Source organism: Xyrauchen texanus, chromosome 11 (assembly GCF_025860055.1).
Source record: "Xyrauchen texanus isolate HMW12.3.18 chromosome 11, RBS_HiC_50CHRs, whole genome shotgun sequence".
NCBI classification, from domain to species: domain Eukaryota; kingdom Metazoa; phylum Chordata; class Actinopteri; order Cypriniformes; family Catostomidae; genus Xyrauchen; species Xyrauchen texanus.
Window position 1 is genome coordinate 31,238,919 of NC_068286.1, and position 12,422 is coordinate 31,251,340.

General features: G+C 38.5%; 1 protein-coding gene across 3 annotated transcripts in view; it reads right to left on the reverse strand.

Annotated features, from left to right (window-relative positions):
• The window catches only part of LOC127651251 (junctional adhesion molecule 2A-like), a 33,681-nt gene that overhangs the window by 3,090 nt on the left and 18,169 nt on the right, over nt 1-12,422 (reverse strand). For all 3 annotated transcript variants that reach the window (XM_052136997.1, XM_052136996.1, XM_052136998.1), the window contains exons 2-7: nt 7,647-7,715; nt 7,124-7,234; nt 6,623-6,772; nt 1,688-1,872; nt 599-701; nt 217-324 (exon numbers count right to left, since the gene is read on the reverse strand). In XM_052136997.1, coding sequence (XP_051992957.1) covers nt 217-324; nt 599-701; nt 1,688-1,872; nt 6,623-6,772; nt 7,124-7,234; nt 7,647-7,715 — 726 coding nt within the window. The remainder of the gene's footprint in view (nt 1-216; nt 325-598; nt 702-1,687; nt 1,873-6,622; nt 6,773-7,123; nt 7,235-7,646; nt 7,716-12,422) is intronic.

Here is a 12,422-nt window from a genome sequence, read left to right on the forward strand (position 1 = left end):
CATACAGCAACTTCATTGCATTGATGCAAACTTCTTTTCAACATTTTCTAGTCACATCACTAACACACATTGCTATCGATTGCTGTTACTCATGTCACCTCAAATCGGCAACTCTCATTGAAAACTAATGATCTCAGGTCACTTTGCAGCTGCAAGTCACTGAGAGCGTGAACGGACCCTTACAGAAATCACGAACACACAAGCTGCTAAACTTACGGCTGAAGTATCCCTGCCGGTGAGCGTAACACACTCCAAAAGCACACAATAACCCGATCAGGCACACTAGAACAACACCAGTGATCAACGCGGGAAGATTCAGATCATCTGACAGAAGAGACAGAGAGAAAGTGTGAATGAAAATATCTAAATGTCATTGCATTTCATATTTGAAAGAAAGATAGCCCAAACATACTTCACAAGCAAAATATTTGACAAGAAGTTTATTAGGTTTGTTGGGAGAAGCTCCAACAGCATTTGAAACATGCCGATCACACATGCTTTCATCTTTTGTTATCGAATGCAATGTATGACTGAAGTGAACAAATACTTTTTGGTGTCAATGAACCTTAGAAAGCATACACACACACACGCTACACACCAATCTGCATGTGTGTGGCCTCGCAGCTCTTCGAGGGTCCCACGTTGTTGTTGGCCTCACAGTGATACTGACCTGCATCAGTCTTGCTGACCTTCTGAAAGACCTGATCCATACACAGATAGAAAAAACTAGTTAAAGAACATCCTTCGGGCATGATGTGTGTGTGTCTGGCTGTCAGTGTTATTTAGAAACACTTGTGTCTGCGTGTCAACATCAGTTTGTCAGTGTGACAGTCACAGAGCTAAAAAGATGTGACAATCAAATCTATAAAATATGACTGAATTCAAAAAATTCAAACAATATCTTCACATTTCTTTCAACAGTAGCTTTTTTGGTGTTAAAATGCTTTCACCCATTCCAGCTTTATATGCAGAGACAACTAAGTAAGCCATTCATAGGTAAACTTTCTGGAAAACTATAAACCTTTTTTTTATTTTAAATATATAACATTTATTTTGAGCCATTTCAGCAGCCTATGGAGGTTCCCTCCTTATCTTTAAAAAAAAAATGAAAGCAGCAAAAATCGAGGTTGCAGTGAGGTACTTACAATGGAAGTGAATGGGGCCAATATTTGGAGGGTTTAAAAGCAGAAATATGAAGCTTATCATTTTATGAAACACTTACATTTATTATTCTGTAAAAATAAATTGTGAATTATTTGAACTGTAAAGTTGTTTAAATCCATCGTTTCAGGGTTTACAGCGTTAGGTCGTTATGGCAGCGAAGTTGTAAAATTGAATATAATGTCACACAGAAACGTTATATTTTAATGTTTATGGATAGGCCTCATTCACTTCCATTCTGGAACCAAGATTATTTGCTTTTTTTTTTTTTTTAAGGAGGGAAGAGAAGAAATGTACTCTTTGTGGTAAGTAAGCAAGTCCATGTTTATTTTGCAATTCTGTATGGTGCAGGACCAAATTGGCAAATTGACCAAATTAAATCCATCAGCCTATCAGCCATAAGCATGAAAACGCCAATATGAAAAACATATGGTTTATCTACAATGAACATATTTAAGCTCATAAATGTTAATTTGGCAGCCCTAGTTGAAAGAAAACACAAAGCAAAGGTGTTTCTCATTCTCACCAGCATGCCGGTGAATTTATTGATGGTGTATGTGGCATTGGCATGGAGTATCGGCAAGGGTTTCTTGTCTTTATACCACGTATAGGCAGCGGGGGGGATGCTGTGCTGGTCACTACAGCGTAACTCCACCTGGGAGCCAGTCAGAGCGGAGCTCGGGATGTCACATGACGGCGTGTGCGGTGGCACTGCGAAATAAACATTTAATACACAGATCACACACACAAAACATAGATATATTCACAACAAACCACAGCAAACCGATGCTGACAACATAAGATTAAAAAGCAATTTAAATGCACTTTTTATTTGACCATTATGTTTCCTAATAAGCATGCATAAAGACATTTCTTGTCTCAGGAGCATGAAGACATTTTCATAGCGTTCATAGACTTGGGAAGTTTTATTCATACAATGAATCAGTTCAAACTGTCAGTTTAAATAAATCCGTACTTGTAATGTCACTCAAACAAAGTTAATGAAAGTCTGTAATTTTATAAGTTTTAAAATGTAAATGTAAAAATTAGGGCAGGGCATTGCCACAGACCTCCCGATTAGATTTTACAACAATATTTCCTAGCCAAAGTAACACGTGTTACGTAATCAGACTACATAGTTAACACAATATATTTTTTTAAACCCATAATATCGGAGTTACTTTTTAAATAAAATAATGCTTTGCTTTTTTTAAACTGTCCCTGTATTTCGAGAAATCAGGAGTAAATGTGAGCAAAACTTCGGGGAGGAGGTGTAGTGCATGATTGGCATTGTAGTTCTATAGAGTGTGAGGCCAGAATCTACTTAGCAGAGATGAGTCACTTCTATTTAAATGAATGGGAGAAATTAGAATGCCCAACCAAGTAGCTCTGGCACCCAGCAGTCAATGAATGTAGAAAGGAAGTCCTGCAGACATCGCCTGTCAATCAACTCGTATGTGCATTTCGTGTTTTAGTGTAAAAGGAGGTCATCAATCAGTTGAATGAAATGTGATTGATTCATGTATTAATACACACTGAATTAAAAAAATTATTAAACATGTTTAGGAAGAGGGATTATAAGTCTAGTCTTCCACTGGCCACAACATAATGGCTGAAATACTCGCTCAGTTCACAGACTTATGCAGCCGAACTGCTCTATGTTAGAGCTTCCTGTAACTGGGAGAATGGGATGAGAAAAGCTGAATCTGGATCAATGACTCCAAGCTAATTTCTACATGTTTTGTGTATGCAGAGAAAATGTATTAGTTTCTAATGTTTTATAATAAACAAGTAGTTTGATTCATGAAAGAAATAATTTTAATGACATTTTGGTAGCATTTATTTCTTGTTATTTTTCTCATTTTTATCCCCTTTTCTCCCCACTTCTCACTACTTAATAGGTCCACGTGGTGGTGCGGTTTCTCACCTCAATCCGGGTGGCGGAGGACAAGTCTCAGTTACCTCCGCTTCTGAGAGTGTCAATCTGCGCATTTTATCACATGGCTCGTTGTGCATGACACCACAGAGACTCCCAGCACGTGGTAGCACATGCTATTCTCCACAATCCACGCACAATTTACCATGCACCCCACTGAGAGCGAGAACCACTAATCGGGACCATGAGGAGGTTACCCCGCGTGACTCTTAACCTCCCTAGCAACCGGGCCAATTTGGTTGCTTAGGAGACCTGGTTGGAGTCACTCAGCACAGCCTGGATTCAAACTCACGACTCCAGGGTTGGTAGTCAGCGTCAACACTTGCCCCACATTTTGGTAGCATTAAAAACGATTCCATTCAAGTTGTCTCAACATGTGCCTTTGAAGTTGTGCCATCCGTATGCACCATGGATCGACTCAAAACAAGCTTGAACTGAGATTTTTCTTAAGTGAAAAATACAAATTTATTCATCAGACTTTAACATGTTAGGCTGTCCTTCCACACTGAATTTAATCCCGACTTCTGAAGAACATCTCAATTTGATTCTGGCATTGTCGATGGGCACAGCACATGGTGATATATATGATGCAGGTTCAAGAGTTGGGCTATGCTATTTTAGGTAAGACAGTAGTTATTCTTTATTATTCATATTGGCTGCCATGTTGATGGAAAAACAAATCATGAATATTCATGTTATTGATTATTATAAATATGACCTACTTTCTACATACGTTTGTTTACTATGTTATTTTGACATGAGTGGTTGCTTGTATGCAGTGCATGGCTTATTTGTATGGAATGCATAGCAGAAGAGAAAGTGGCTGTGAGAAAAAAGTAACGCAAAAGTAACGTAGTGCTTTACTTTCCATAAAAAAAATACTAAATTGAGTAACGCAATATTCTAACATGTTTCTTTTAAAAGTAACATTATCCCCAACACTGATTGTGATATTGCGATTCTGTAAGTATTGTGATTTTATGATTTTATATAAAAACTTCTTAAAAAGATAAACTCCTTTTCTCAGAAAGAAATGTCTATCGAAGAACAGTTGTCTATGAAATGACAATTGTTTAACTCTGTAATATATAATTTGCAAGTAAAATGTAGGAATGTGCAAAACTACCAATTGACCAGTCAGTGTTCTGTCTGAGCTAGGTGACTAGTTTGTGCAAAGGAACCCATGTATAATGCTGCATCATGTCCATTTGTATTCAACCAATAAATATATACAATATATACTTTTAACTTATTAAACTAATTTGGTTATTTTAGAATATAAAATATAACATATTACCATAGGCTATTACTATTATCATAATGATAATTTTGCAACAGAAAAATGGAGGCTAAAAATTAAACTTGTTCAAGAACCATTTCTGGGGCTGTAATGAATGACACACATGACAGTTCACCTTTAGTCCCAATGTCATTGCATGTTATTTGCATATGCATCCTGAGATAGTCTAATATCCATTGCATTCACATAGACAATACTATTCTTACATACTGCTCCCAGATGACTGACAGGGGAAAAAAAGAAGAACTCATTATTTGCGCATGTTTCATGAGACACGGTCACGCTGCGAGTGGCAGATATCTAAATCCACAGTAAAATGAGTCCTATATCGATTTAACTTGAAAGGCTGTTCAGCAAGGAAGCCGCCACTGCTCTAAAACCACCATAAAAAAGCCAGACTACAGTTCACAAGTGCACATGGGGACGAAGATCTTACTTTTTGAAGGAATGTCCTCTGGACTGATGAAACAAAAATTGAACTGTTAGGCCATAATGGCCATCATTATGTTTGGAGGAAAAAGGGTGAGGCTTGCAAGCCGAAGAACACCATCCCAAACGTGAAGCATGGGGGTAGCAGCTTCATGTCATGTGGGTGCTTTGCTGCAGGAAGGACTGGTGCACTTCACAAAATAAATGACATTATGACGAAGGAAGTTTATGCGGATATATTGAAGCAAAATCTCAAGACATCAGCCAGGAATTTAAAGCTTGGTCGCAAATGGGTCTTCCTAATGGACAATGACCCCAAGAATACCTCCAAAGTTGTGGCAAAATGGCTTAAGGACAACAAAGTCAAGGTATTGGAGTGGCCATGACAAAGCCCTGACCTCAGTCTGAAAAAAATTTGTGGGCGAGTGTGTGCGAGCAAGGAGGCCTACAAACCTGACTCAGTTACATCACTTCTGTCTGGAGGAATGGGACAAAATTACAGCAACTTATTGTGAGAAGCTCGTGGAAGTCTACCCAAAATGTTTGACACAAGTTAAACAATTTAAAGGCAATGCTACCAAATACTAACAAAGTATATGTAAGCTTCCAACCCACTGGGAATGTGATGAAAGAAATAAAAGCTGAAATAAATAATTCTCTACTATTATTCTGACATTTCACATTCTTAAAATAAAAGTAATTAACTGATCTAAGACAGGGAATGTTTTCTACGATTAAATGTCAAGAATTGTGAAATGTATTTGGCTAAAGTGTATGTAAACTTTGACTTCAACTGAAGTAGTTATATTAGTGCAAATAAATGAAAATTATTCAATATCAGTCTTGTTTTTGGTTATTTTGTTAAAAACATTGTGGAAAACACACCTTGAATATTTTTTTTAACAAAAGTTTTACTTCGGCCTTGAAACTATGACTGGGCAATAAAACTGTATCGGTATTTATCGATACAACTTTACTAATAAGAATATAAAAATGTTTGATATAATGCTCAATAGTTTCATTTAAATGCATTAAAATGTAAATAGACATGAAGTTGGGTTGCATGAACAACACTCAAGCATGCGCCATCCCTGGATCATAAACAGCCTATCATATGGCTTGATAAAGGAGCGTGCTATGAGCGACAAGCAAACAGCCAATAACAAGTTGCGTTGCTGTGGGGTTCGGTTGCGCCATTGCCACGAGACATCAGAACACACGAACACATGTGAAATGGTTGTACGGCTGTGAAAAGCCATTTACAATTTGCATATCTTACACAGAACCACATCGTTGGTTCTCTGACTAAAATACTCCCAAGCTTTAGATCACCATGGGCAAGTTTTTTTAGCTGCAGTTTGTTCTTCGGGGAATACATGCTAAACCGGTTGGTGCCATTTTAATTATTCCAATGCGACGCACCGACGCATGTTATGCAAATCGACGTATTTCTGTAATCGATGACGTCGATTACGCCGATGAATCAACCCAGCCCTACATGCCACGGTCCAAATCACTGAGATCAAATTTTTGACCATTCTGATGTTGATGTGAAATTTAACAGAAGTTCCAGACTGTATCTTCATGATTTTATGCATTGCACTGCTGCCACATGATTGGCTGATTAGAAAATAAAACGAATAAGTAGGTGTACAGGTATACCTAAAAAAAAGTGGTCACTGAGTGTATATCAGATATCATCAAAATGCTGAAAAATATTGAGATATATATATTTTTTAGCCCTACAACAAACATCTACATGACCACAAACAGAATTTTTTTCCATGTGAATTTACCCAGCACTTCGAGTGTGACGTTTGTCTCTCCGAGTGTGATGGTATCAAGCGGCGCGCTGACCTCACAGCGGTACTCGCCAGCATCGGCCTGAGTCACCCTGTGAAGTACAACCGTCGCCCCGTCAATCTCCGCACGACTACGAAAGGGTTCTAAAAACACAAAAGATGCTGATCAACACATTTTAAAGCAATAAGAGTGACAGTGTAGTGCTCTCAAATCTGTTGAACTGTTGTTGTTTAAGTTGTCTTTAAGAATTGTATACAAGAATGGTTTTACAAATGATTTGCACAAATTGTGCTCTGCTCATTTTTCTTGAACAATACCGGATGTGGAGGAATAATCTGCATAGATTTTAAAGAATGTGCAAATTTCCACAAAATCTTGTACAATTTTGAGAATTAAAAACATTACAATTTAACATAATTTTGCATAATTCTGTTGGCGCCAAGTGTGTACAGCTCTTCTCACAGGACACGTGTTAGTTAACAAATGTCAGTCACCTTTGAAATGGCCCTCAAAATAAACAAAGGACACATCTTTATCTTTCTTCTTCCATTCAATGCGTGGACTCTTCTCTCTCTCTGTTTTAAACTCACAGGAGAGCTTGGCATCTGAGCAGGAGAGAGAAAACAAGTAATACTTAATGAGATAATCAAATATTGAAAACACAAAATTCACAGATGTCTGAATGGAGGCATTTGTCAGTGTTGGTATGTGAGCGGAACGGAGTAGGTGTTTTTAATTAATTCCCATGAGAGCCGAGTGACAAGTGACAGCAAGCACTGAGAGAATCAAAAAGTTACGAAATTTTCAACTTCATGCAATTGAGAGATAAAACAAATCCCATCGTTTGAACTCTAAAATAAATTTAGCATTTTTACAACTGTAATTGTGCATATGACTTTATTGACTGTGCACTGAAAGCAATCCCTCGCTGAACATTGTATAGACCCTCTTGTGTTCAGTCACATCCCAAGTGTTATGAGCAGGCTTTCTAATGTGCCAGTGAATGCACAAACTAACCTGAATATTCCACCACTTGCACTCTGGGGCTGCTGCTGGTTACAGTGACAGGGGCCACCTGAAGGACGCCTGAAACACAAACAATGATGATTGGTGATCAATTCATGATCAAATGACATGTTCTGCATTTTCACAAAGGAAAGAGCATAGTTTGCAACACTGTTTTCGCAGTATTTAGTCGACTACATAGTTAAAAATATGTCAGAAAGACCACAATCCGATATGAAAGAAAGAAGACCAACGGTAAATCAGCATTCAAACACTACAATCATCATTGTAATGAAATATCCATGCAAGTCAATAGAGATTTACAAACTTAAATCTAAATTATGTTTATACAGCTCGAGTTTCGCTTACTGCCCCCTGCTGAAAACAGGTGGTGCTTTAAGCTTGAATTTCTCCGATGGTAGGATTATTCCTTAAAGATTTTATTTTTAGACACATTATTTTCTTATATAATTATTCACACTGAAATAATTCATTAAATCGACAGCCTAATTTTAAACATATAGACACACACATTGTCATTAAGTGAAAGGTTAACCCAAAAATTGAAATGATTTCATCATTTACTCACCATCCCTGATATGTGTGGCTTTCTTTCTACTGCAGAATACAAATTAAGATTTTTAGAAGAATATCTTAGCTCAGCAGTTCCTTACAATGCAAGTGAATGGTGACCTGAACTCAGAATGTCCAAAAATCACTTAAAGGCAAAATAAAAGTGATCCATTTAATTCCAGTGGTTAAATGCTGGTCTTCTGAAGCAATATGATAGGTGTGGGTGAGAAAAAGTTCAATATTTAAGTCCTTTTTACTGTTTTAATCTACACTTTGACTTCCACATTCTGGTAAGGAACTGACTTTCACATTCAGACACCTTCTGGTTGGGGCTGAAGGTAAGATTGGAGATTTGTGGTAAAAAAAAAACAAACAAAAGGACTTAAATATTCATATGTTTCTCACTCACACCTATCATATCTCTTCAGAAGACAGATTAAACAGCTGGAGTCAAATGGATTACTTTTATGCTGCCTTTATGTCCATTTTGGTGTGCAGGTCAACATTCACTTGCATTGTGAGGCCCAACAAGAGCTGAAACAATCTTCTAAAAATCTTAGTGTTCTGCACAAACAAGTCAAAATTTGAATTATGTCTAAAGAATAATGTTTACATTTCTGACCATCATGGACAACATAAAGTGCATTCATTAAGTATTGGTGGTGGCGTAGTGGGCTAAAGTGCATAACTGTTAATCAGAAGGTCGCTGGTTCGGTCCCCACAGCCACCACCATTGTGTCCTTGAGCAAGGCACTTAACTCCAGGTTGCTCTGGGGGGATTGTCCCTGTAATAAGTGCACTGTAAGTTGCTTTGGATAAAAGCGTCTGCCAAATGCATAAATGTAAATGTAAGTATTCAGACCCCTTAATTTTTTCACATTTTTTTATGTTGCAGCCTTATGCTAAGAATATTTAAATTATTACATTATTATTATCATCACCATATTAATCTACACTCCATACCCCACAATGACAAAGCAAAAACAGATTTTTTTATAACTTAGCAAATGTATTAAAAAGAAAATTGGAATATCACATCGACATAAGACATTTAGACCCTTTGCTATGACACTTGAAATTTAGCTCAGGTGCAAGCCATTTCTCTGGATCATTTTTGAGATGTTTCTGCACTTTGATTGGAGTCCACCTGTGGCAAATTCAACTGATTGTACATTATTTGGAAAGGCCCACACTTATCTTTATAAAGTATCATAGCTGAAAATGCATACCAGAGCAAAAACCAAGCCATGAGATCAAAGGAACTGTCTGCAGTGCTCAGAGACAGGACTGTGTTGAGGCACAGATCTGTGGAAGGCTACAAAAAAGGTTTTGGTTGCATTGAAGGTTTCCAAGAGCACAGTGGCCTCCATAATTCTTAAATGGAAGTCTGGAACAACAAGGACTCTTCCTAGAGCTGACTGCCCGGCCAAACTGACCAATAAGGGGAGCAAGGTCTTGGTAAGAGAGGTGACCAACAACCCGATGGTCACTCTGGTTGAGCTCCAGAGATCATGTGTGGAGATGGGAGAAACTTACAGAAGGACAATCATCACTGCAACGGGTCTGGGCTTTATGGCAGAGTAGCCAGACGGAAGCCCCTCCGCAGTGCAAGACACATGACAGCCCTCTTAGAATTTGCAAAAACCCCACCTAAAAAGGACTCTCAGACTGTGAGAAACAAGATTCTCAGGTCTGATAAAACAAAGATTGAACAGTTTGGCCTCAATTCCAAGCATCATGTCTGGTGGAAACCAGGCACCGCTCATCACCTGCACAATACCATAACAACGGTGGAGAATGGTGGTGGTAGTATCATGCTGTGGGGTTGTTTTTCAGTGGCAGTGACTGGGGGACTAGTCAGGGTTGAAGGAAAGCAGAATGCAGCAAAATACAGAGATATCCTTTTTCTTTTTTTCCCTCCCATGTCTCCCAAATTGGAATGCCCAATTCCTACTACTCAGTAGGTCCTTGTGGTGGCCTGGTTACGCACCTCAATCCGGGTGCCAGCCAGAGCATGTGAGTGGAGCGGAGCAAGCGTGGAGCATTGAGCGGAGCGTTGATAAATCCACCTGAGCAGACAGTGCCTTTTTGAAAATTCCGCTCTGCTCGTTCAGGCCACTCAGTGCCGCTAAGGTCAACCCAGAATGCGCTTCATGATATGCTGGTTTAGGAATCTGCTTAACAAGCAATAGACCTGAGGTTATGGAGCTCTAATATTGTTTTATTGAAGTTGCAAACCTAACCTCAATAAATGCAAAGTATTAATCAAAGCTAAGATCGAAAATATTGAAAGGGAGTGTGGAGGGACCGTGAGAATTAGCAAATATTCCTTTTGGAATCGTACACGTCACATTGCCAGAGAGCACGAGGATGTGCTACGTGATGTAGTGCAGCAAAAGGTGAGCTAGTAGGCTACACTACTATTTGATAATAAATTAATAGTTAAGTAATATATCTTGTTGTTTTGCCATCATGTTAGTGCAGCTGCCAGCTTGATGAAAGACCGGTTCTGCATTGTTGCGAGCGTTAGAGCACCCTCAATTGAAAAAAAAAAGCATTTTGCATGCACACACACAAAACCAATAAACATGTATGTATACATATTCATAAATATAAAATTGTAGGGAATATTAATAAAGCAACAACACTGAAAAAGACAAAAACATTCGCTGCTCTTATCTGGATAACATAATACACCCTTTAAAACTGAACACAAAATTCATATTTGGAACCAAGTATACTACAGAGAAATGTAATGTCAGATCGGGATTTGAGCAAATGATTTTTTACCCGTGAGTGGTACTTGAGCGGAGCGTCCACTTGGGCCATGACTGGCTGAGCGGAGTGCACATGCATGGAACGCACAACTTACCACATGCCCCATTAAGAATGAGAACCACTAATTGGGACCACGAGGAGGTTACCCCATGTGACTCAGCCCTATCTAGCAACCAGGCCAATTTGGTTGCTTAGGAGACCTGGCTAGAATACAGATATATCCTTTATGAAAACCTGGTCCAGAGCGCTCAGGACCTCAGACTGGGCCAAAGGTTCACCGTGTCCTTCAGTGGCTCAGCCAGTGGTACTTCTGTATGACACGATCTGCAGAAGAAAGTGTTGGATGTGTACATATGTTGGATAGCATGAGTACAGGCCGAGTACATGATCACAGAATTTTCATTTTTGTGTGAACTATTTCTTTAAGTCCGTGAAACTGCATCAGTCTGTTTCTCAAATGTTCCGTAATGAAATAGTAATGTTTTAGAAATAACACACAATTCTCCAAGCGCTCCAGGAATTGTGTTTCGGATTCCCAGTAGAATGAGCAGGCAGAATATGGGGTTCTAAAAATAGTAGAACTCATTCTTACTACCTGATAGATATAAAAGTAACACAATGGTCGTCATGAGCTTCTGTTGTCCCACGTTTGTTTGTGTGTGCGTGTGTGTGTGTGTGTATTAGGATTTCCCAACAGGAACAGGAAACAGGTGGAGCACTTATTCACTCATCTGACAGTCATTGTTTGACTTCCTGTTGCCGCTCATGTAACATTAGAGAAACTGAGTTATTAAGAGCAGAACACACAAGAATCACATTCACCAAACACCACACTACAAGACGACACAGACATGAGAGTATCAGGTAGAAGGATGGTGTTTGTCAAGGCATCAAAAATGTAACATGTTTTCTGTTTCAGGAGCCCACATTCCTGTCTGGAGAATTTCTGTTCTTCACTCAAAGCTGATGTATCACTATGAGAGAAAGTCAAAGTGACTTTGATTTTGAGTATAGTACACAAGTTGTACTAAGTAACTTTACAGAACTTTTAAGATGCATTAAAGTAGGGACACACTGATGTATCGGCCACTGATATTTCTAGGTCAATTACTGACCAAGATTTGCACTTAATTCATTGTCACTTTATACCTGGCTGCTACCTCAATAACTGCTATGTCTATAGAACACTATTTCAGAGTATGTTATGTTTACATTCTGCATTTTTATAAAGTGTCATCTTTTTGCACTACTCCGATTAGTAATGTATACTGGTCGGCGCTGCACTGTCTTGTACTGTGCCTATTGTCCTGTCTCCTTTTTAGTAATTATTGTACTGTCCTGTACTTTTGGCACATGTTTCAAATGCACTTTATGTAGGAATGTGCAGGTCTTATTTAGTGATGCACTGAAATAAAAATTCTGGGACGAAATTTTTTT